At 43.8% G+C, this 25,029-nt stretch overlaps 2 protein-coding genes across 4 annotated transcripts in view; both read right to left on the bottom strand.

Moving 5' to 3' along the window:
• The window catches only part of CAPRIN1 (cell cycle associated protein 1), a 69,402-nt gene that overhangs the window by 21,494 nt on the left and 22,879 nt on the right, over nt 1–25,029 (bottom strand). For all 3 annotated transcript variants that reach the window (XM_061610740.1, XM_061610738.1, XM_061610739.1), the window contains exons 3-6: nt 20,398–20,460; nt 19,871–19,957; nt 6,854–7,092; nt 6,658–6,740 (exon numbers count right to left, since the gene is read on the bottom strand). In XM_061610740.1, the coding sequence (XP_061466724.1) occupies nt 6,658–6,740; nt 6,854–7,092; nt 19,871–19,957; nt 20,398–20,460 (472 nt within the window). The remainder of the gene's footprint in view (nt 1–6,657; nt 6,741–6,853; nt 7,093–19,870; nt 19,958–20,397; nt 20,461–25,029) is intronic.
• On the bottom strand, nt 7,109–19,545 carry LOC133377199 (uncharacterized). The gene is made up of 2 exons (XM_061610741.1): nt 11,001–19,545; nt 7,109–8,096 (listed from the first exon to the last, which is right to left on the bottom strand). Exon 1 carries the CDS (start codon nt 12,905–12,907, stop codon nt 11,909–11,911), a length of 999 nt encoding a protein of 332 aa, XP_061466725.1. The 5' UTR covers nt 12,908–19,545; the 3' UTR covers nt 7,109–8,096; nt 11,001–11,908.

Below are 25,029 nucleotides of genomic sequence, written 5' to 3'. Positions count from 1 at the left end.
CTTGATATAATTATATCATGAGTACTTTTAGCAGGTATGATAAGAGAGCACAGAAGGTAGATTTTGCCAGATCCATCTGATCCATCTTGACAACTCTGTTACAAATGTTCTGACATAGTTAACAATCTGGGAACCCAAGAATCCCAAGAAATATTAGGTGCCTATTTTGCATTTCCAAGGAACAGGAAAAAGCATTTATTTTCAGATTTCTTAGATCCACCCTTCCTTAAGACTACAGTAGAATCAAATGTAATGCATCCCTGCAAAACTCTTACAGAATGGGAACAAATTAACAGTATTTAGAAAGCAGTGCTCAAACCACTGTTCGCTCAAAAAATTAAATTGGATTTTCCCAATTAAAGTGACAGGCAACAGGTTTAAGATGTGTACCAAGAAACATATTGCCACACAAACCTACATTTTTGTCAGTGATATAAAATGGAGGAATAGCCAGCAGTATATTTTCCCTCAGATTAGGTCAACTCCAGGGTACCTCTATCAATGCTAGAAAGCCCAATAACAAGGAGAGAAATTCCCACATACAGAGACAGTACCTCCAATTACCACTAAGATATTGATGATTAACAACCAGATGGATTGTGTCTTTACATCCTCCTTGGGAACTATGTTGACTATATAACAGACCTAGCATGGAAATTCTAGAATTCTTACCCAAGAAACTTAATGAAATTAGCAAGAGTCGTACTACAGGAGGCTTCAATCTAAACATACCCATGTTGGGAAGGACTTGTATAAGTGTACTGCTAAGCAATATTCTGGGGAAAAATCATTGTCTCAAGCGGAGTACTAAACTGGTACCTGACACATCAACACTATTTAAACCAAGCCAGTTAACTACTAAATCACCCTCAGTTCCCACAAACAAAAAGTGCTGCCCTTTAAACAAAATTTTAAAACATTACAGTAAACTTTTTTATATAAAATATCTCAGTAAATATTACTACCCCCTCTAGGATGCACACCTTAACGTGGTGAGGGGATTTGAGAGTGTTGAAGAAGCTGAGAGCAATGCCATCAGGAGTCGAGACCAAGAGGCTAGACTCCTAGCAGGGACACCCAAGGCGGAATGGTCAAAGCTGAGACACCAAACTAAGATGCATCCAAACCCAGAGGAAGGCAATGGTCAACCACCTTTGAATACCTCTTACCACGAAAACCCTATGAACAGAGTATCCAAAATGCAACACAAGATAGTGCTGGAAGATGAGACCCCCAGGTCAGAAGGCACTCACCGAGCTACTGGGGAAGAACAAAGGACAAGTAAGAGTAGTGCTGTGACTAATGATACAGCTGGGTCAAAGCCGAAAGGAAGCCCAGAGGCTGATGTGCACAGATGCGAAAGGAGAGTCCAGAATTGTACAATGCACACAATAGGAACATGGAATGTGAGAAGTATGAACCAGGGAAAGTTAGAAATTGTCAAGCAAGAAATGGAACGTATCAACATTACAATACTTGGCGTGAGTGAATTAAAATGGACGAGAAGGGGATATTTTCAATCAGACAACTACAAAATATTTTATGCAGGAAATGAGAAATGAAGAAGAAATGGGGTTGCTTTAATAGTGAGAACTCATGTAGCAAAACCAATTAAGAACTATAACACGTCTGAACAAGTTGTATCAATGAGATTAAACAGGAAACCTATTAACATAACCATTATCCAAGTCTGTGCTCCAATGGCAAATGCAGAAGAGGAATTGGAGAGATTTTATGCAGAAGTACAGGAACAAATTGATCACACATCAAAACAAGATGTGCTGATAATCATGGGGGATTGGAATGCAAAAGTAGGGAACAAAGAAGAACTAGGAATTGTGGTAAAATGGGGCTTAGGAGATAGAAATGAAGCAGGAGAAAGACTTATTAAATTCTGTGAAGCCAATAATTGTGTCTCGCAAACACATTTTTCGAGCAACCGAAAAGATGACTGTACACATGGACATCACCAAATGGTCAGTACAGGAATCAAATCGATTATATGGTAGCAGAAGATGGGGAAGTCCCATACTTTCTGCAAAAACAAAGCCAGGAGCAGACTGCGGTACAGATCATGAACTGGTCATATCAAAAATCAGAGTAAAGCTAAAGAAGAACAAAGCAATCATAATGCCAAAATACAATTTAAATAACATTCCAGAAAAATATAAAGATTAAATAAGGAACAGATTTGAGGCTTTAAACTAAGTTGACAGAGAATCAGAAGAACTATGGAGTGAAGTCACGAGACATTATCAGGGAAGAATGCAAAAAGACAATACCTCTAGTTAAAAAGAGAGAAAGACCTCAATGGATGATGAAGAAAATGGTTAAAGAGAGAAGGAAAGCAAAAGCAAAAGTAGATAGAAACACGGTTAGAACCCTAAATGCAACAATACAGCGACTGGTACGTAGGGACAAAGAACTATTACAATGCTTATTGTATAGAAATAGAAGAGGACAACAAAAAAGGAAGAACAAGAGCCCTATTCCAAAAGATTAGAGAAATGAAAGGGAAATTTAAACCAAGGGTTGGGATGTTGGATAATCAACAGGGGAACACACTGACTGACTGAGATGAAATAAAAGGAAGATGGAAGCAATACACTGAAGAACTCTATAAAAGAGGTCACGATGACAGGTTCATTCATGGAGAAACTGTATGATGAAAAACCAGAGATTTTAGACTGTGAGGTGAAAGCTGCTCTTAAAATACTTGGAAGAAACAAATCACCCGGAACAGATGGCATACCAATAGAGTTGCTACCAGTTACTGAGACTGAATCTGAGCAAAGCTTGACAAAAATTTGTCAACAAATATGGAAAACTAAACAATGGCCCACAGATTGGAAGCATTCAATATACATCCCAATTTCAAACAAAGGGGATCCCAAGAAATGCAGTAATTATTGAACTATTGCCTTACTATTCCATGCAAGTAATGCACAAGATTCTACAACAAACGCCCTTACCATATATGGAGTGAGAAATGCCAGACGTCCAAGCTGGATTTAGAAAGGCAAGAGCACCAGAGGTCATATCGCAAACATATGCTGGATAATGGAATAGACCAAGGAATTTCAGAAGGAAATCACACTGTGCTTTATAGATTATAGCAAAGCCTTTGACTGTGTAGATCATGAAAAACTATGGAATGCTTTAAAAGAAATGGGGGTGCCACAGCATCTGATTGTCCTGATGCGCAACCTATACTCTGGACAAGAGGCCACTGTAAGGACAGAATATGGAGAAACCGATTGGTTCCCCATCGGAAAGGGTGTGAGACAGGGGCGTATTTTATCACCCTATTTGTTTAATCTATACGCAGAACATGTACGGAAAATGGGATTGGACCAAGATGAAGGTGTGAAAATTGGAGAGAGAAATATCAATAATTTAAGATATGCAGACGATACCATGCTACTAGCAGAAACCAGTAATGATTTGAAACGAACACTGCTAAAAGTTAAAGAGGAAAGCACAAAAGCAGGACTACAGCTGAACGTCAAGAAGACTAAAGCAATGACAACAGGAGATTTATGTAACTTTAAAGTTGACAATGAGGACATTGAACTTGTCAAGGATTATCAATACCTTGGCACAGTCATTAACCAAAATGGACAGATGCTATTGGAGGTCACTGATTCATAGGGTCGCCATAAGTCATAATTGACCTGAAGGCACATAACAACAAAAATATTACTAAATACCGTATATTCCGGCGTATAAGACGACTGGGCGTATAAGACGACCCCCAACTTTTCCAGTTAAAATATAGAGTTTGGGATATACTCGCCGTATAAGACTACCCCTGCTTATGACATGCAGGTACTTAGCAGGAAAACTGTCACTTATAAACTTATAAATATTAATATTTGGATTGTCCAGTTGTTTTGTTTTTGTGCCTAGGAATTACCACCAAAAACTGGGGAAAGATGTGAGAAATCTTTTTTTTAAAAGCAACATTAAATGCCTAGACTCTAGTTTCCAACACTATGGAGTATTTATTGATTGATTAAGAGAATTTATATCCTGCCCTTTTGCTGTTAAAAACAGAGCTCAGCACAGCTTACAAATATAGTAAAAACAATAAAAATACACAATCAGAGAAAAACAAGCCAAAATGTTAGGAAAAGGAGTCTTTCACACCACATGCTCAGTTGTAAATACTGTTGCAGCAAGTTTTACAAGTTCCTCCAGTATTCCACTGGTGCAGGCACTCAGACATTCAAAGTACTGTATGTTTCTTAGGTTTTATAAAAGCAGAGCTTTGCTTAACTCAAAATTTCTTCTCCCTTTCATAACCACATCTACACAGGTTCCACCTCCATACTCAAAATGAAACTGAGCCTGGAAGTGTACAACAACCCCACACATACCTTGCTAATTCGATTATCAATGCCAGGATGTCTGTCTTATCGACTACTCTCCTGCTCCCCCCCCCACACACACACACACCGGGCATCATGAAAGACCCAGTCCTGGGCTCAGAAAGAAAATAAATAGCTGGTCCTCTTCAAAGTATTGATAAGCCTCTTGTTTTAATTGAAATAATAATTATAAATTCTTGTTCTTATCACTAATGGGAGTTAATTATCTTGCATATGCTGCTGTTGCTTCTATGGCTGTAACGGAGTGAGGTTAAAGATAAGTGAAATGCAAATAGGAAAAAAAAGTACAGAAGGCAGTAACACTTTCCTAAATGTAATACCATACCAACCACAACAAGATTCCTATAAGGCAAAAAACTAAGCATCTCACAACCAGTCAGGATTCCTAACCAAAAACCAAAAATATGATAAATGAAGAAATATTTATATAAGCATAACTATCAAATATATTTATTATTTACACAAACTGTAAAGATATTTATAGTGCAATCCTAAAGTTATTTATTCAGAAGCAAGTCCCAGCGTATTCAATGGGGCTTACTCAAACAGGGACGGAAATGCAACCTCAAGTGATAAGCAACTTCATTCACACAACCCAAAATTCCAAATCATGCCACTTTACACTGTTTTGCAACTGTTTATACTTGTTTTTATGGTTATTGGATTTTAAATGGCTTTATTTCTTGTTGTGAGCTGCCTTGGTTTCCAACCCTACCTCACAGGGGTGTTGGAAAGACTCCATACACACACGCACACACTGCAGATGTATAAATACATACAGCCCATATAATAGTTTATTGTCAAACCAATTGGTCATTGCAGAAAAATCAGTATTAGTTTTTTAAAAATCAGTATTAGTTTCCTACAGAATAAAAACTGCAATACCTAAGTAAGCCCTGCCTACTTGCTTTAAAATAGGACTGGGGGGGGGGGGCAGAAAGAGAACACAAACACAATTCTTTTTTACATTCACTCCAAAGTCCCATTGATTTTCAGCACATTCATAATCATGTCTACTCAAAAGTAATTCCTACTGAATTCAATAGGATTTACTCTGGACATATGGGATTAGCACTGTTTTTACCCCCAAAAGCAACTATTGGGAAGGTTTTCAAAACACTGCCCAGGATCTGACTCCTACGCACAACAGGGGGAAAAACTGAAATGTATATACCTACCCAATTTATGAGATTTTCAGATAAACAGGAGGGGAAACCACCATTTTCTGGCCTCGCAATTGCAGACACTGCCACCAAACAAACACTTCACTGATTGGCTGAAATCCTGAACGGGTGGGGTTAAAGCTACGAAGTGCTATACAGTAGTTTAAAAAAAGATTTAACCGGGGGGGGGGGTGCCTGACGTTTTTATATATATCTCGAGAACCGCACCACCTAGAAACTTAATTTTTTTTTTAAATGAAAGCTGAGAATCCGGGCCACCTAAGGGGCTAGCCGGGCACCGGGTGGCATGCTTAGAATCCGGGTAAAACCCTGCTATCCGGGCAATATGGCAACCCTAATAAGACAACCCCCGGCGTATAAGACGACCCCCGACTTTGGAGAAGATTTTCCAGGGTTAAAAAGTCGTCTTATACGCCGGAATATACGGTACTTTACATATATTTAAATACACTACTCTTGGGTTATATACTTCCAGCTTTAAATTCTGCTGCTATAACTTCTTCCAGTCATTGTAATCGGAATTATTTTGGAAACAATGAACTCAACCCCTCTGTTAACCATCCTTTAGAAGACCCTAGGTTTATATTAACATACAAAATAGGACCAAAGGCAACAATTCCATTCCCTTTATGAATGATCACATCATATACAGGAGATTCCATCAACCCACATGCATCTAGTTTATTTAGTGTATCTGCTGCAAGATTTATCCCCAGCTATCAACTGCGACTCTCCTTCACTTGATGGCATACGACACATGTATTATTTTATTCCATCAAATGTAACTTTGTTTGAAAGGCTCTTTTGCTAACTCAAGTTTCTGGAAAGCAGTGTTGCTAAGCATCAGTCGCAAAATACTGATGAACAAACAGAAACTAGCAAATGGGTTCCATTAAGTACTGAGTAAGGTTACAGGATAACAGAATACCACATGCTATAAATTAGCATTTTGCCATCTATTCAGCTACTATATAACCTCTGACACTGGAAATAGCATGTAAAAGAATCATCCTGAAAATTCTAAAAACTTGGTATTTGAGGTACTACTTTTGTATATTGTTAAGAAAGGTAAACATACTTACAGGTTGTTCCACATACAGGTTTTTCTTTCCCTTCCAGTAAGTCCCACAGATGAATGGATGCCTGTTCATACTGTTCACTCAACCTTCAATAAAAATATTAACAGAAGCATAAGGTAACTCAAAACTTTTATGTTGCAAAGAAACTAACTGAATTACTCCATAAAACTTATCAGAATTATTTTGGCAATTACAATACCTCACATTCATGTCCCGTTCAGGTTCAACTAGCTTGTAAAATTCATCTAGTGTTGACATTTCTGTCTCTGTTAATACCGGCACTCCATTTGTTCCTTGTTTAAGGTCATTGCGCACTTCATCATCACCCAATTTGTCCAAAATAAACTGCAATTCAAGTACTGTTTTTAAACGTTTTTGTTCAGCTTCTTCTCTCATTAGTTGTTCCCGTCGAGCTGTCTTCTTTATTGTTTTTTGAATCTAGCATAAAGTACACCAGGTTAACAAATATTTGTGACCAGTTTAAACTGTTTTCTAGAAAGGTTAATAGAATGTGGCATGTCAACAGTTAAGTTTCATACGTGTATGCGTGTAGGAGTTTTGTATTAATCTGTTTTGCACTAATTTTTTCATGGTATAATGTATTTCTGTTTTTGTTTTTAAATGTGTTGTAAGTTGCTTGGAGGTTGGGTAATAAGCACCTAACAAGTCTAATGAAGATGATGGAGAAATTGCTCAATGACATTCAATCAAAATGGAACCAGACTACTAGCGCTTATCGAAAGGGTCTATGTAAAACATTCAAGAAAACTTGTTTTGATGACTGTGTAATAGGAGACTAAAGTTAAGATATCAGACAGGAAACATTTCAAATCTTTTAACTTTTATACATTCAAGAATAGAAAGAAGGTCAACAACTTTGTAACTGTTTGTGTCCTCTATCCCCTACTTTTCAGAAGATCTATGCCAATCAACCTTTTTAGGACTATCCCCCAACATCTATAATTAAAAAGATGTAAAGCAGAAATGCTGTGAGAATTGATAATACTAAACTAGATCAACTCTGTGTTACTAGATATGTGAAAGTTGTAAGAAAACATGATTAATATGAATCAACATTTTTAGGAATCTCATATTCACAGATACCACACTCATTTTGACCAACAGTGCAACATACCTAACCATGTCTATTCAGAAATAGGTTCTACTGAAATCAATGGGGCTTACTTCCAGGTAAGTGGGCTAAGGAGTGCAGACTAATACCTTAAACATGAGCTGAACAGAGAAGAATGGACCATTGTTCTCACCTGAAAGGTGGTTTTCCTAGGTATCATACCATCAGATAGGCAGTAGCGCCTCCTGGTGTCCAAAGGCAGGAATGCATAAGAGTCAAGACTTTGGCTGCTCCTTCTGGCTTGACTCCATTCCATTCCATTCCAGACGAACTGTACACTGGATCCATGCATCTCTCTTCAGACAAAAACCTCTCAGCCATAAAATAATATAAGGAGCAGCAAATATAATACACATCCTGATTCTGAACAGGAAATATGTACAAACAGTAAAAAAAAAACTGTAAAGAACAGCCTTAGCAGTAACATGACTCATGCAGTAAATGTAATGCAGGTAATGTAGTTCAAACTGGATTTAACTGAAACAAGTTGAAAAGTTTTTAAACAATGGCAAAAAAGACTAGGCAGCCACCCTCAACAGGGAGGGCCCTGATGGTATGCTACCTGGGGAAACCACCTTTCAGATGAGACCAATGGTCCGTTTTCCCCAGATAGCATACCATCAGGTGGGATGTACCAAAGCAGTCCCAGTAGGGTGGGCCCAGGCTGCCTAAGAGGACAGTACCTGTTGCAATCAGAAGCATACTGATTCACTCTGTAGTGCCTAATGAAAGAACTTGGAGTAGACCAAGATGCAGCTTTACAGATACCTGCAACTGGAACACTGGTTGCAAAGGCAGCCATAGAGGCTGCTGATCTAGTTGAATGAGTTGTGATGTTTTGGAGCACTGGAACTTTAAGGAACTCATGGACCAGGGTGATGGTCCCAATGTCTTTGAAGGAAAGGATACAAATAGAGATTCTGTCACATGAATGTCTCTAGTCCTGGCTAGGTAGACCTTAAGGGCTCGACAAACAACTGGAGAATGCCAGAGTCTCTCAACAAGTTGGCTTGAATGAGGACAGAAGAAGGGTAGGACCATGTCCTGGCTGCAATGGAAGGTTTAGGACACCTTAGGATGAGAAGCCCAATTTGTACCTAGGACAATGGAGTCCTGACAGGTGAGGATCAGGCTCCCAGATCAAAAACTCTGCGAGCGGGGGAGATTGCCAACAGGAAGAGCACCTTGAAGGAGAGCAAGTATAACAGAACAAACTGCAGTTTAGGCACAGTTATTCATGCCAAGTGACCTTGTGGAAAGAAACATGATGTAACGAGGCCCCGATAACTCTTATGTCAGAGAGACGGATGGAGACTTAGGCTAGCCAACGACCTGGGTACGAATGAGGTAAACCTAGAGAGCCCCTTGAACAACTAATGAATGCCCAGTCTTCTCCACAGGATGAGCCGGATTGAAATTAAATGGGACCAAAGGATGCCCTCTTAGTGAAGGTTGTCTTGGAGACACAACGTAAGAGATGGCTGAAACCTCCCAACACAGAGTGTTAGGCTTCAGTCACATATTCAAACCAGGAAGGACGTGTCCCCTGAGAAGAACACCACTTGGAAGGCATGACCCATGAACTCTGGTAGGATCCTAGCAATGATACCCTGAAAGAAAGCCCCCAATGACTTGACTGCCATTGCTGAGAAGACCAGACTCCGGAAGGTTGCCTGGGACAGAAGACCTGGCCTCACTGGCAACCCCCTTGAATCCATGATGGACAGACTCAGGAGAACTGAATACCACGGCCAGTGAGGTCAGTACAAGATGGGAATTCAGTCCGTGCCACCAGGAGTAAAGGAGGCCAGGCGTAGAGCAAACTGCCAGAAAAGCGCTGACTACCTCTGCTTCCATCTTGAGACAACTAGTGAAAAGGCGGGAAAAGCTGCATGTTATGAATCAAGACAAACAGATTTGCAGATGGAGGCCCAAACCTACTAGCAACTAGTGGAGACTTTGTGATGGGAGTTTGCACTCCCATGGCCCCCCTTGTTGCCTGCTAACCTGGACCACTTCCAATTCCATGTCACTGGTGAGATGCTTTGCCCTGAAGGAGCGAAGGGACACCTAGCCCAGGGGACTAGAGGAGTCGTTCCTGCTTGAAGACACATCAACAGAGTACCCCCCAAGGGGGATGAGCCAAGTAAAGAGCAGACTGATACCTGTGCTATATATCAAGCTTGAGGCCCAGAGAAATGATTCCTCTGAGCAGCATAACTTTCTTGTGCGACCAGATTGTGTTAAGTAGATTTGCAGAGGCATTTTAAGATGAGACCACGCACACCAAGATGGTGGCAATCATGTCCCCTAAAAAAACAGCATTCTCAGAAGAAGCAGTGAATTGACAGACCGGAGGGCCAGTGAATTGACAGACTAGGTCTGGAAGGTTCATTGGCCCCTGGGACGTTCAATCAAGCCTGAATGGATGCAAAAGAGGACCTTGAAAGCAGCATGGCTACATGCACTGGAGATGCTATAGTGGAGGAAACTCCCAACTTATTGTTTCCAGCAAACATGGCCTACTAGCCAAGGTATCTGACTACCACTACCATCATATGGTCACCTGGTAAAATTCAAATTCCTATTTGAAGAGGAAACCAGTTGCAAGATTAAACAACTTGATGAATTCCAAAATAAAAGAAACATCTTAGAGACTATTGCCCTCAGAAACCAATCAGAATTCCTTATGGAGTTTCTGGCAGAAGAAGAACATTGCACCTCCATGGAATCCATAAGTCTAGACAATTGCTTCATAAACTGAATCACTGTCTTAAGGCTACCCTGTTATTACACAGAGAGATAGCCAACAACTTGGGTATCCTTACTATTGTCTTACAGCTACTGTGCAGATACGCAGGGAGGGAGCCAGCAGCTTGGCTAAGTCCAAGAAGATAAGGCAAATACATGGAAGACAAGGCAGCAGTGGTCACCAGACATGATGAATATGCTCTGACTGCATAAACAGGGACAAAACGCTTCAAAACCCTAGCCATCCGAAACCGTGGGAGCATGCTGCTGCATTCATGTCCTGCGTCTGAGCCTCCTCTAGACATATGGGGCTGCTGGAGAATAAGCCACAGGTAATAAATACTGGAGAGTCAGCCACAGGAAGTGAATACCCAGGAACATATTCCGACTAAGTACCTGTGCAGTAACCAATCCACAGGACTACCAGTCAAAGCAAAGGGTAAAATGAACTGTTGGTTCTCACCTGAAAGGTGATTTTACTGGATGCCAGTCCATCACGTGGGTAGTAGTCTGTCGTCTGGTCCAAGGACAGGAAATGTGCTGACGTTTGCAGTTGCTGGCCTGCAGACCCCAGTTCATTTTCGGACGCTGTCAACCAAGGCGTAATACTGGAATAGCTTATGTGCAGTCCTGGCACAAATCCAGAGAGGTTAATAACCCTGAGACCAGCGACGGCCTAGTATAGCTAATGGAGAAAAAGGGCTACAGTGATAACGTAGGCAAAAAGCGTTCCATCTATTTACAAGGAAAAATGATTGGCCCAGAAGGTCAATTCTCTCTCTCTCTCTCTCTCTCTCTCTCTCTCCCCTTCTATGAGAGCCTTCGAATGCACTGGCAGCAGTTTCACTCTAAGTTAGAAATAGTGGCCGAGCCCCGATGTATCGAACTGGGCGGGCCGTGATGGACTGGCATCCAGTAAAATCACCTTCCAGGTGATGCCAGTCCATCATGTGGGACATACCAAAGCCGTCCCAGCTGGGTGGGTTGGGCGAGCCCACTAATCTGTAGAGATCGCTTGCTGCAGGACCCGTCTCCCGAAGGAGGCCTCGACCGAGGCGTAACGGTCTATCTTATAGTGTCTAATCAAGGTAGAAGGAGAAGATCAATTTGCCGCTCTGCAGATTTCTCTCAGAGAGGCGTTAGTGGAGAAAGCTGCCGAGGTGGAGGCTGCCCTCATTGGGTGGGCCATAATGCCCTGTGGTGGTGCCAAGTTGCTGGCCTTGTAGGCCAGCCTGATGCAAGTTCTTAGCCATCTTGCTAAGGTTGGAGTGGAGGCCTTTTTGCCCAGAGACCTGGGGTGGAGCGATATGAACATTGCCTCCATGGACCCCCAGATGCTGCAGCTGTCGGGAGGGGGCTAGGTGGCTCTTCTCATGGTTGACTAGGAAGCCCAGTCTGTTGCGGAGAGTTAAAGTAAGGTGCACATGGTCCCGGGCGCACTGTAAAGTGCTCTTGCTCAAGAGCAGGTCGTTGAGGTACTGATAGATGTATACTCCCTGAAGCCGGAGATGGGCCACTGTGGCCGCCATGATCTTTGTGAACACCCTCAGGGCTGACGAGAGGCCAAAAGGCAGGGCTCTGTACTGAAAGTGACGGTGCCCAAGCGAGAACCTCAGAAACCTCCTGTGCCCAGGAAGGATCGGTATGTGGAGATATGCCTCCTTCAAATCTATGGAGACCAGGTAATTGCATTCCTGCAGGGCTTCCCTGATGGAGGCTAGGGATTCCATCTTGCATCTGAGACTGTTCAATCTCCTCTACGGCCTGGATCTCCACCAGGTGTTGTACAGTCGCTGACAGATTGAGCTTTTTTGGTTGATCCCCTGGAAGCCTGGAGGAAATGTATCTGGGATGTGGTGGGTGGGAGAATTCTAATGAATAACCTCTGGTGACTGTGTTGAGGACCAAGGCATCCGCCCCAATGTCCTCCCATGTGGGGGCCAAGCATAGCAGATGGCCCCCGATGTGTAAGGTGTCACTGACAACAGGCCCGACCGCCATGCTTGGGGGCAGCAGCTGTGTAGTCTGAGCAGCATCCCTGAGCTGGACGCTGCTTGGTGTTGTAGTGGGGTCTAGCCCATGAGTAGCAGGAGGAGGGTTTGTAGTCTCTACCTCCTGGGGATTGTCTAGAGGCTCGAAAGGACTGGAAAGAGTTGTAGGGGGCATATTTTCTCTGGAAGCGCCTGCCCTCACGGTCACCATGTATGGCTTTCTCCTTTCCTTGGGGTCCACGAGCACTTCCTTGAGCGTCTCATCGCCGGACAGCTTGCCTCCGGCGAAAGGCCTAGTAGCGAGATTGGCCCTGGCTGTGTTGTCAGCCTCCCAATGCTTAAGCCAGACAGTGCGCCGTGCCACGATGTCGGCTGCCATGGATCTGGCCGTGATTGGGAGGAGTCCATTGTGGCATCTGCGATGAAGGATGCTGCTCTATGAAGCTTTAACAGCGTCATCTTAGTGCGCTCTGGGTCCTGCTCAAGGTTGTCCAGTTGCTTGTCCAGCCATACCAAGGAGGCCCTAGCGAAGGCTGATGCAGTGCTAGAGGCTCTGAAGGCAATGGCGACAGCCTCGTGAGCCCGCTTCAAGGCATAGTCCAGCCGGCGCTCCGTAGGGTCCTTTAGCTGTGTCTCCCCTTTAGGGAGAACGGATCTAGAGACGAGGCCCAGCCCTGGAGTGTCCACTGTCGGGATCTGAAGAAACTCCCATGACATCAGCTTCAATGATGTATAACTTGTCATCCAGGGCCCTCCTTCTACAGGACTGCAAGGGATTGTTCCATTCTGCCAGGGCAGACCTGCAGACCGGAGCTGGAATGGGAGCTGCGAGACAGGGTGAAGCCTGTTCTGGATTTATGCCCGTAGTAGCAGCCTTATCAACCCCCAGGCTTTCCATGCCCAAGGTAGTCCTGACTCTCCTCAAGAATGGGGGGTAGTCAGAAGGCTTGAAGAGGCACTGCAGAAGAGGCTCAAGCTTCTCGTCCTCAGAATCGGTGCTCCAACTCATCCGATGGGAGGTCATGGTCTTGTGGTTGGTCCTTGCGGAACCTGCCTCTCGATGCGTCAAAGGGACTTGGGGACAACTCCCCCTCCTCCTCTGGATAAGGGAGAGGCTCCGTCGTGCAATGAGACTTGCTCCTAGCCTTTTGACTCCCGGAAGAAATCGACTCGGAGGGGCGGGTAGAGACTGTGGCTTGAAGAGAGTCGAAGCTGCTAGCCATGGAGCTAAAGAAGGCTGTCAGCTGTGCACTGAGACAGCAGTGCAGGCAGGGCTGGAAATTCCTGGGTATTTACCAGGGCGGGAAAGTCCTTAGCTGGCAGCTTGGTCGTAAATCTGCCAGGCTAACAAGGATGAAGTGTGATAAGGGCAAGGCCCTTTCGAAGCTTACGTGCCAAGCCAGAAGTCCAGAAGCGAGGTCAGTAGAGGTCTGGGTTCAATTGCTAAGGGGTCAGTCCAAGATAAGGTTCAGGGAATCTGGAAACACATGAAGCCACACCTTACATTGTAGTCAGCAACAAGCTGAAGCCAAGGTTTGTCTTTTAAGGAGTAGGTTTGTCAGCAGGTGTGAGCCATCAGCGTTTGGGCCTTAAGTGGACAGGCCTGCCCCTCTTCTGCCTGACCTTCTGCTGTCTACGTTCTGCAGGTGAGGGGGGAGTATCCTGTTCACTGTCTGCAGGGCCTCTGCTGTGTCTGGGGTGCTCTGCAGCTGAGGGGGAGAAGCAGCTGGGTTCTCAGGAGTTTCCTCTGTTTCTCCTTCTGGGTCTGCTGCTGTTACTCCCGAGTCATCCTCGTCTGATGAGTCCTCTGAAGGGGCCATGACAAAGGCGTCCCTAAACTTCTCCATGAGATCCTCCTTAAAATCCAGAGGCTGGCCCCAGCTCGAAGTAGAACAGCTTGAGGAGGCATTAAGCAAGCTGTTCGCTGTGAGAGGTTACTAGATTCGCCATCTGAGGGCTCTACATTGGGTACATTGCCTGACCCCGGCCCTGAGGGGCCCTGGTCCCTGAGGTTATGGGCTGTCTGGGGCGCTAGGACCTGTGTCTGCTCCTCCTGCCCCATATATCTAGCCCTGCTGGAGGGCTGACTAGAGGGTCTCTTGGACTCGCTGACCACTGTGGTGAGTCCCTTTCTGCTCTTCCCAGTACCGCAGTTGGTAAGGGGTGGCAGCATTACATTTGAGTGCCCCAAAGGTTTGCTCTGCCCAGTACTGTGATTGGTATGGGGTGGTAGCATAACGTCTGAGTGCCAGCCAAGGCTTGCTCTGCCCAGTACCGCAAATGGTATGGGGTGTTAGCATGATGTCTGAGTGCCGGCCAAGGCTTGCTCTGCCCAGTACCGCGATTGGTATGGGGTGGTAGCATATAATGTCTGAACGCTGGCAATGGCTTGCTGTGCCCAGTACTGTGATTGGTATGGGGTGGTAGCGTAACGGCTGAGCGCCAGTCCAGGCCTACTCTGCCCAGTACGACGATTGGTATGGGGTGGTAGCATAAAAAACTGACTGTTGGTCAAAGGCTTGTGGAGGCTTAGGATTCCAAGGTATAAACAAGATCTGCTCTGCTCACTACCGTGATTGCTATGAGGTGGAGCTACATTATACAAAAAACTTGACTTGAATTCCTATTTCATCCTATTAGCTTATTCACATTTCTTTTCATAATTATCTTTGCTTACTTTTAATTTTTTTTAATTATTATTATTTTTGACCAGGAGGGGGCGCAGCAGGCTGAGCAACCTATTCCTTCCCTATTCACCACATGGGAAGCGGTTGCGGCGGTCCGCCAGCCAGCTAAAGGCTGGGGGGGCGGAAGCAGCAGTCCCATCAAGGGGCTGCCTGCTGGAGGACCGGGGGGCAGAGCAGGCTGCGTGCCGTCATGCAGGACCTGCTGTCCGGCTGCACACTCCGTGCGGCTGGGCTGGCCCCGCTGGGCTGCCTAGTGCTGGCGGGGTGCGAAGGACCCACTGGCCAGCTGATCGTTGGGTTGCTACTGGGTGGCCGAAGCCGCAGAAGGGAAGTCGTGACCTGCGTGGATCCCCCGGCCGTTGGGTCCCAGTCGATGGCTGCAGCAAAGAGCGGATCTCGCCTGCCGGCGGCTGCCCAACAGCAGCTGCAGCCGTAGCAGGAAGCACCGCTGCAGGAGAGAGGGGGCTGCCACTGCTCTGCGCCGGTAGGGCCGCAGAAAAGCGAGGCAGCCGAGCTGGGTCAGTTTCCCACACACGCTGCCACAGCGGAGCCCGACAAAATGGCACCCATTTGCACCAAAAACTTTAAATAACTTATAAAAAAGAAAAAACCCTTAAGGCTTAAAGGGCCTAAAAAAGGCTAAAAAGGGGGCCAGAAAAGAACAAGGGGGGAAGAATCTCCATCCCCATTGCCCTTAAATAAAAGGGAATTTAACCCCTAGGTAAGAACTCACGTGGAGAGTAGTTCTGATGCGTCTGCCTTGGACCAAGACAGGAAATGAACTGGGGTCTGCAGGCCAGTGACACCCCCTCAGACTGCAAATGTCAGCACATTTCCTGTCCTTGGGCCAGACGACAGACTACTACCCACGTGATGGACTGGCATCCAAGGAAAATCAATATTTTTTTTTAATCCACTGAAATGCCTATTTGCAGGTAGGGAAGCTGAATATGCCAATGTGTGTAACCTTGAGCCACACTACACAAATTTAACAGTGAAGTAAGCCTGACCAAGGGCTAAATCGTTTTGATAAATTTAATATGGAATTTTAAACTGTTGTAAGTAGCTCAGAGATCTTCATATGAAGGTCAGGAGCTGACTGAACAACCAAGTACCTTCCAGGTGAACTGCACCTCAGCACATATATGCCAATGTGAGTAACCCTGAGTCTAGTATCACAAATTGAAACAGCAAAGTAAGCCTTACCAAAGGCTAAATGGAATTTTAAACTGTCTTAAGTCACCCAGGAACCTGCTAGTGAAGGACAAGACTTAATTGAGGAACTAGCTTAATTTACGATATCCTGCTAAATTAAGCTTACACGGGAGGGTGACCAGCAGACCCTTTAAGCTTCCAAGGAAGTCTCTGGATAAATCCAAATATTTACTCAGACTATTATGAAGGACTGCAGCTTTTCAGAGAAGCAAGCTGGAGCTTTGCATTGACGCCCCAGAAACAGATAAGGCAGAAAACCTTGAGTAATTGACAAAGCTGTATTCAGCTTAATTTACTTATCTTGCTTATTTACGTTTTCCCACAAGAATGACAGTAAGATCCTCCTCTCTAAGGAAGTCACTGGATAAATCCAAAAATTTACACCGACAGTTATGAAGGGCTGCATCTATTCAGAGGAAGAGACTGAAGCTTTGAGATGAAGCTCATGAGGCAATTCATATACCTTCACTACACTGAGGTCCCCTTATGGGAACCACTAAGTTATGAAGGGCTGCAAAAATTTACACAGACAGTTATGAAGGGCTGCATCTGTTCAGAGGAACAGACTGCAGCTTTGAGCTGAAGCTCATGAGGCAATTTGTATACCTTCATTACACTGAAGCCCCTTAGAGGAGCTACCACATTATTCTACTACTGTCTCCGTAAATGGCCTGCTGCTGTTCAGACCTTGGGAGAACTGGAGCTTTGAGCTGAGGCTCAGGAAGCAGTTCATATGCCTTCACTACACTGAGGTCTCCTGGAAGAGCCACCAGGTTATTCTACTGTTGCCTCTAGAAATGGCCTGCTGCTGTTCAGGCCTTGGGAGAACTGGAGCTTTGAGCTGAAGCTCATGAGGCAATCACTACACTGAGGCCCCTTAAAGGAGCTACATTATTCTACTGGTGCCCCTGGAAACGGCCTGCTGCTGTTCAGGCCTAAGGATAAAGGGAATCGGGTCTCTTAGAAATATTGAACTTGCTGTTCTAGTGCCTCCAATAAAAAAAGGTGGAAATACTTCTCAGTTGAGGACTATACCATATCTCTGCCCAATAGTTCTGAAGGGTAAAGCTAGGCCCTTTCCACAGTCACTACACAGACTGAGACCATGTGAGAATAGAGGTACCATAAAAAGGGTGGGGAAATTCCCCAGCAGAGGACTATACCATATCTCTGCCCAAGGGTTCTGAATGGAAAACCTAAGCCCTTTCCACAGTCACTGGACAGACTAGGATCAAGTGGAAATAGGTACCATAAAAATGGTGGGAAACCTCTTCAACAGAGGCCTAAGCCAAATCTGTTCCCAAGGATTCTGAGTAGCAAGGCTAGGCCCTTTCCCCAGGGTTCTGAATGGAAAAGTTAAGCTCTTTCCAGTCCCTGGACAGATTAGGACCAAAACTGCAGCATAGAATAATAAAGGGCTGCCAATTTCTCTCAACCACAAGCAACGTCCATACAAAATGTTGCTGTTCTGGTGCAATTTCTGAGGAATACTTGGAAGGCCCAAGTTTGGCTGCCTTGCTTACCTTAGGGCCTGAGGTACCAAGGTATTACACACAGGAAGAACTGAGCACACAAGGTGAAGCCCAAATTACATTTCAACATTCTTCCTGGTGGAATTCCTTCTGATGCGGTCTGTGAGATAGATGGAACTGATGGCCCCTGAGATGGCTGCTGCTGCATATCACTGTGCTGTGCATCAACAGCGATATCCATAAAAACAGCACAGGATGGCCCAGTCATGGTTACATGCACACAGTAGAGGGGAGTGGTACCAGGCATTATATGAATAGATGCCTGATTAATCAACACATGCACAGGTAAGAGGGGTGCGGTGGATTAGCGAGGCCCAAAATAACCGCACACAATAGAGGAGAGTGGTTTGACCTCAAAATGCAGCCAAGAAATGCAGCCAAGGGCAAAAATCACCCCATACAGTGGAGGGGAGAAGTTAGATCTCTAAACGCAGCCAAGAGAGAAAATTCTTTTTTTATATATAAAAAAAATTACTGCCATGACTTCAGCCTTGTCTAAAGAGGAAAGGAAGAAGGCACAGACAGGAGGAACAGACTGGAGCCTGTAGAAAGGGGGGGAGGCAGAAAAGGGCGGAAAGCCTAATAGAGAAAAGGAGACAAAATAGTAGTTGTGAAAAGAGATTGTGAGGCTGTGACTGAAGCCGCAGCTGAGGCGGCAGCAACTGACAGGGAGATTCACCCCCGCTAGCCTCAGCAGCCAAAGGGGCAATCCGTGGCCGCAGACACAATTGGGCAGTAGGAGGAAAAAGAAGCCGCAACTGGGTGGTGTGGGGGGACACAGCTTCCAGATGACTTGAGGGGAGAATGAGGGAGATGCTAAGAGAAGAGAATCCCCAGTAGCTGCAAGGCTGCTGACCAAGCCTGAGAAAGAAGGCCAGCTGTATTAACACGACATTTTTTTTTAATAACAAGCAATTAAGGGAGAGAACAGTATACACAACAAAATAGAGGAACACAGTAATAGAGAACACAATAAAGGAACCAACTCACAAGAGCTGAGGCAGAAGGAGCCAACCTAGGACAAAGGTAGGAATGGACTGGAGTTAAACTGGAAGGAGCAGCCGAAGTCTTGACTCTTGTGCATTCCTGCTTTTGGACACCAGGTGGCGCTACTACCCATATGATGGCATGCTACCTGGAGAAAACGATCCAGTTCACAAATCCGCCAAACTCTAGGAAGATGGTGAGGACTGATGTATTTCCACTTGCTCAAATGATTCACTTTCTGGTTCAGAGTAGCCTGAATTTGCCGTATCACACAAAGCAGGTCAATGCCTTTGCAGATACAGTAGGGCCCCACTCATACGGCAGGTTAGGTTCCAGACCCCCACTGAAAAGCGAAAATCACTGAAAAGTGGAACACCGACAATAAAATGGCGCCCGATGCCCGAAAAAGTGGAACAAGCACCATATGAGTGGGGCCCTACTGTAATTGAAAACTACCATATTAGTGGAACGCCGAAAAGCAGGGCTCTACTGTACTAATTCTCTGTGCAGCCTATGTTTCAAGTATTCAAAGAATATTTCTGAAGATCTGTTTTTATTTTGTAATTAATTTATAAACATCCTATACACAGACACAAAGCACACACTTCTGCATAAACATATTTATCTTTAATAATGAACAAACTAATTTTTCTGTGGTTGATCTGTACTGAATCAGTCTGTGTCTATGTTGGAATTGCTTTTTAATATGTTTTTAAACCTTTTCTTTTTTTTTAAAAAAAAAGATGTTTTTAAAGCTTTTAAAAATGTTTTTAAAGATATTTTGTTTTAATATATTTTAAAGTCTGTTTTTATGATGTTTTAAAGTGTTTTTGGTGCTTTTGTTTGCCACCTTGGGCTCCTACTGGGAGGAAGGGTGGGAAATAAGTCAAATAATAAATAAACGTAAGTAATAATATTTACATCCTGGCTCAGAGCCATGAAACTCCTCTGCAGTTCCTTAGCGAATTCCAGGTTATTACTGACTTCCTGGTACTTGGACACAGCATCCTAAGGAGGAAGGAAAATTAATTTTGCATTTTTTAAGTGTGAAAATTGGCAGACTTTCCACAACTTTCATCCTCGCAAAAACCATCTATCAAATGTTAGTCTTTACTTTAGTGTTTATATTTTTTACAATTATTCAGGCACCTAAAATGTCAATGGCTAGGACAGGCCCTAAAATTCTTGCTGATTGATCCCCTTTACGCATGTTGCTTTTTTCCTAGTAACCTACACAGAATAATTCCTTTTTTTCTAATGGCAGAGGGAGGAAAAGGAAACGTGTACACATCTGTTTGCAGTGCACCTCTATTTAATAAAATAAAGAAGCAGTTATCAAGGACTCCATTATTCATGATACTGCAACAACTAGAACAGAAAGAATAAGGCCTAAAAGAAACCAATCCTTTATAGAAAAAATTGCCGTATACGTCAGCCAAAACATTTACCAATTGGTCTTGGTTAAGGCGTTCTCCTTTGTTCATTCGGTCCTGATAATCATCAAGTTTGCCCTGTAAAGAAAGAAAAATATTTCACAATATATATATACCTCAAACAAATTTAAATGGAACGAAGTGATTATGTTATATACTTTAAACATACAAGGCCAGTTTCCCATGTTCCACCGTTTAACTGAAGAAACCTACTGAAATTATTCACAGACAAATACCACAGGACATGTCAGAAAGTTGAAATGTATTTACTGAACTCTAGAACACTACTGTAACAGAACACTGCTAGGGTGGCATTTGTATTATTTCTTTATATATATATATATATGCATTTTGAAAGAAAAACAGTAATAGTCTGGGGAACAGGGAGTGGGTATGTTTAAAAAGTGTGTATGCAACATAGGATAAAGGTTCAAATGTTTTTCTGACACGAATTAAACAACTGAAATAAATAACTTAGTAGACTGTCACAAAGCAACTCTCAGAGAAATAAAAGTCAAGACTATGAAGCCCTGAGTGGATACAGATAAATAGATGCATGATAAATACTGCATTAATCACCAGCATTCTCTTAAGGAAAAAGATTGGATATCATAGAATCATAGAATAGTAGAGTTGGAAGGGGTCTATAAGGCCGTCAAGTCCAAACCCCTGCTCAAAGCAGGAATCCAAATCAAAGCATTCCTGACAGATGGCTATCCAGCTGCCTCTTGAATGCCTCCAGTGTTGGAGAGCCCACTACCTCTGTAGTAATTGGTTCCATTGTCGTATGGCTCTAACAGTTAGAACGTTTTTCCTGATGTTCAGTCGAAATCTTGCAACTTGAGCCCATTGTTCCGTGTCCTGCACTCTGGGACGATCGAGAACAGATCCCGGCCCTCCTCTGCGTGACAACCTTTCATGTACTTGAAGAGTACTATCATATCTCCCTTCAGTCTTCTCTTCTCCAGGCTAAACATGCCCAGTTCTTTCAGTCTCTCCTCATAGGGCTTGGTTTCCAGTCCCTGATCATCCTTGTTGCCCTTCTCTGAAACTGTTCCAGTTTGTCTGCATCCTTCTTGAAGTGCAGAGACCAGAACTGGACACAGTATTCAAGATGAGGCCTAACCAGTGCTGAATAGAGGGGAACTAATACTTCACCCCATTTGGAAACTATACTTCTGTTAATGCAGCCTAATATAGCATTTGCCTTTTTTGCAGCCACATCACACTGTTGGCTCATATTCAGCTTGTGATCAACAACAATCCCAAAATCCTTCTCATATGTCATATTGCTGAGCCAAGTATTATAACTGTGCATTTGGTTTCTTTTTCCTAAGTGCAGAACGTTGCATTTATCCCTGTTGAATTTCATTCTGTTGTTTTCAGCCCAGTGTTCCAGCCTATCAAGGTCCCTTTGAATTTTCTTTCTGTCTTCCACGGTATTAGCTATGCCCCCCAGTTTTCTATCATCTGCAAATTTGATAAGCATGCTCTGTACCTCCTCATCAAAGTCGTTAATAAAAATGTTGAAGAGCACTGGGCCCAGGACAGAGCCCTGTGGTACCCCACTCGTTAGTTCCGCCCAGTTTGAGAAGGAACCATTGATAAGCACTCTTTGAGTACGATTCTGGAGCCAACTGTGAATCCACCTGATAGTTGCTCCATCCAGCCCACATTTAGCTAGCTTGCGAATCAGAATATCATAGGGCACTTTGTCAAAAGCTTTGCTGAAGTCGAGATATATTATGTCCAAAGCATTCCCACAGTCTACAAGGGAGGTTACCCGATCAAAAAATAAGATAAGGTTAGTTTGGCAGGATTTGTTTTTGATAAATCCATGTTGGCTCCTAGTAATCACTGCATTGTTTTCAAGGTGCTTACAGATTGACTGCTTTATAATCTGCTCCAGTTTTTATAGGGATTGATATTAGGCTGTCTGGTCTATAGTTCCCCGGTTCCTCCTTTTTGCCCTTTTTGAAGATAGGGACAACATTAGCTCTCCTCCAGTCATCCGGCACTTCACCAGTCCTCCATGATTTTACAAAGGTAATAGACAGCAGTTCTGAAAGTTCTTCAGCAACTTCCTTCAATACTCTTGGATGCAGTTTATCGGGCCTTGCCGATTTGAACTCGTTCAAAGTGATTAAGTATTCCTTGACTGTTTGCCTATCAATCTCAAGGTCCAATCCTGCCCCTCTTCTACTTCATGTTTCCTGGGAGGGTCACAGACCCTTTTTTGGGAGATGACTGAGCCAAAGCAGGAATTGAGCACTTCTGCCTTTTCTTTGTCATCTGTTATCATTTTGCCATCCTCACTGAGTAGCTGTGCCACCATTTCCTTTCTCTGTCTTTTACTATGGACATACCTGAAGAAAGCTTTTTTGTTGCTTTTAGCATCCCTCGCTAGCCTCAGCTCATTCTCAGCTTTAGCCTTCCTGACGCTATCCCTGCAATTCCGTGCTACCGGCCTGTACTCTTCCTTTGTGGTCTGCCCTTCTTTCCACTTCCTGTATGTGTCCTCTTTTGTTTTCAGGTCATCTCTAAGCTTTTTGTGAAGCCACATTGGCTTCTTCTGCTGTTTCCCTCCTTTTTTCCTTGTTGGAATTGCTTGCCATTGCGCTTTTAGAATTTCCTTTCTTAGAAACTCCCACCCATCTTGGACTCCTTTTCTCATTAGGGTCACTTGCCATGGAACCGTACTTACAATTGTTCTGAGTTTATTAAAATCAGCTTTCCTGAAGTCCAGTGTGCGCGTATGGCTACTCTCAGCTTTTGCTTCGATTAAAAGCAAGAATTGAAGTATGGTGCGGTCACTTTCCCCCAAAGTTCCCGTAACTGCCACTTCATCCACCAAATATCACCGTTAGTTCAATTAAAACTCAATGGACTTAGGTAGCACTGAGTATGACTTAGCCGGCTATCACCCATAGGTTTTCAAGGCCTTCTTGAATGCCAGACCTGAAAGGGCTGAACAAATATTAACTGGAAGGTAGTTCCACAACTATGGCGCCACCACGAAGAAGCCATGTATCATGTGCTCACCAACCTATTAGATTTCACTAGCAGGATCTCGGATGCAGATCTTAGATTATGGGCAGGATCATACAGGTGCAGATGGTCCTTTAGGCAATTCACTCCCAAACCATTTAGCACCTTAAAGGTTAATACCAACACGTTGAATTGAGCCTGGAAATGCACTGGGCAGCCAGGGCAAATGGTGCTAACCTGGTGTCACATGTTCAGACCTCCTGGCCTCCATTCGCATCCTGGTGGATGCATGTTGTACCAGTTGAAGTCTTTGAGCTATCATCAGACAAAGCTCCATGTAAAGCACATTGCAGAAGTCCAGTCTGAAACTAAACAGAACATGAGTGCCAAAGTGACGGGGCTGCAGCTGGTGTACCAGCCTGAGGTGTTGAATGCACTCCTGACCACCGCCACTACCTCTCTCTCTAGATAGTGATGAGTGCAAGAGCTGCATACCCATGTAATTCTACCTAGGACCAGAGTAACTCCTCTATTCAGACTGACAGATCTCCCAACCCACAGCACCAACATCTTATTTGGATTAAGTTTCAGCTTATTCTCCCTCACCCATTCCAAAAATGCATCCAGGCACCTGTTCAGGAGTTTCATAGCTACCTTGGAATTTGTATGTGGAAAAAAGAGCTATACAGTAGGAGCCCACTCATACGGCGGGTTACATTCCAGACCCCCGCTATAAAGCGGAACTCATTGAATAGAATGGTGCGTGATGCACGAAAACTGCCATAAAAGCAGAACAAGCGCCGTATGAGTGGGGCTTTAGTTTAATTAAGACCGCTGTATTAGCGAAGTGCTGTAAAGTGAAGCACTGTAAAGTGGGGCCCTACTGTACATCATCAGCATATTGATAAGCAGCACAGTTACTACCCTCAGGAGTTTCATATAGATGCTGACATCACCAACAAGCAATAGACCATGGGATGGAACAGAAGCCCCCCAGCACTATTTTCTGTGAACGATCCTCCAATATCATTGTAGGATCCATTGTAACACAATGTCCTAAACTCAGCTTGGACAGGAGACATAGAAGGATTCTATGGTCAAGTGTATTAAAAGCTGCTAGCAGAACTAAGAGAGCTATACTCCCACCATCCAGTCCATGGCTTAAGTCATATTACACAGGAGAACTATACAAAAGCTTACATTTACAAAGCACAGAAGTCCCAGAAAGATTGGGATAATAATATTACATGTATTTATCGAGAGAGAGAGAGAGAGAGAGAGAGAGAGAGAGTCTGATAAAATTGATGAAGTTACACAACCTAAGCTGCAATCCTATACACACTTACTATTCAATTCAATGTGCTTTACTTCTGAGTAGCCATGTGTAGGCTTGCACTGTAAGGCTTTATGTAGTTTGATGAACACATCACAGTTGTTTCTTACTTCTGACTTTAATTCATTCCACAATGTTTGAAGGGTTTTTCCAACTTTCAAAATTTTAGAACTTCTGAGCAATATCCGAAGGCAGTCATACTCAGAGTAGACCCACTGAAATCATGGTACTAAAAATGCTTAAGGTTTTAATGGGTCTGGGTATAACTAACATTCGATATCAGCCATTCTTCCCAAACACAAATGTTGATCTCTTGACATTAAACA

The sequence above is a fragment of the Rhineura floridana genome, chromosome 2, assembly GCF_030035675.1.
Source record: "Rhineura floridana isolate rRhiFlo1 chromosome 2, rRhiFlo1.hap2, whole genome shotgun sequence".
Taxonomy (NCBI): Eukaryota; Metazoa; Chordata; class Lepidosauria; order Squamata; family Rhineuridae; genus Rhineura; species Rhineura floridana.
This window is presented reverse-complemented; position numbering and strand designations above follow the sequence as displayed.

Excerpts from the sequence above, each read along its gene's own strand:
- LOC133377199 (XM_061610741.1), bottom strand. The coding sequence starts at position 12,907 with ATGGCAGCCGACATCGTGGCACGGCGCACTGTCTGGCTTAAGCATTGG.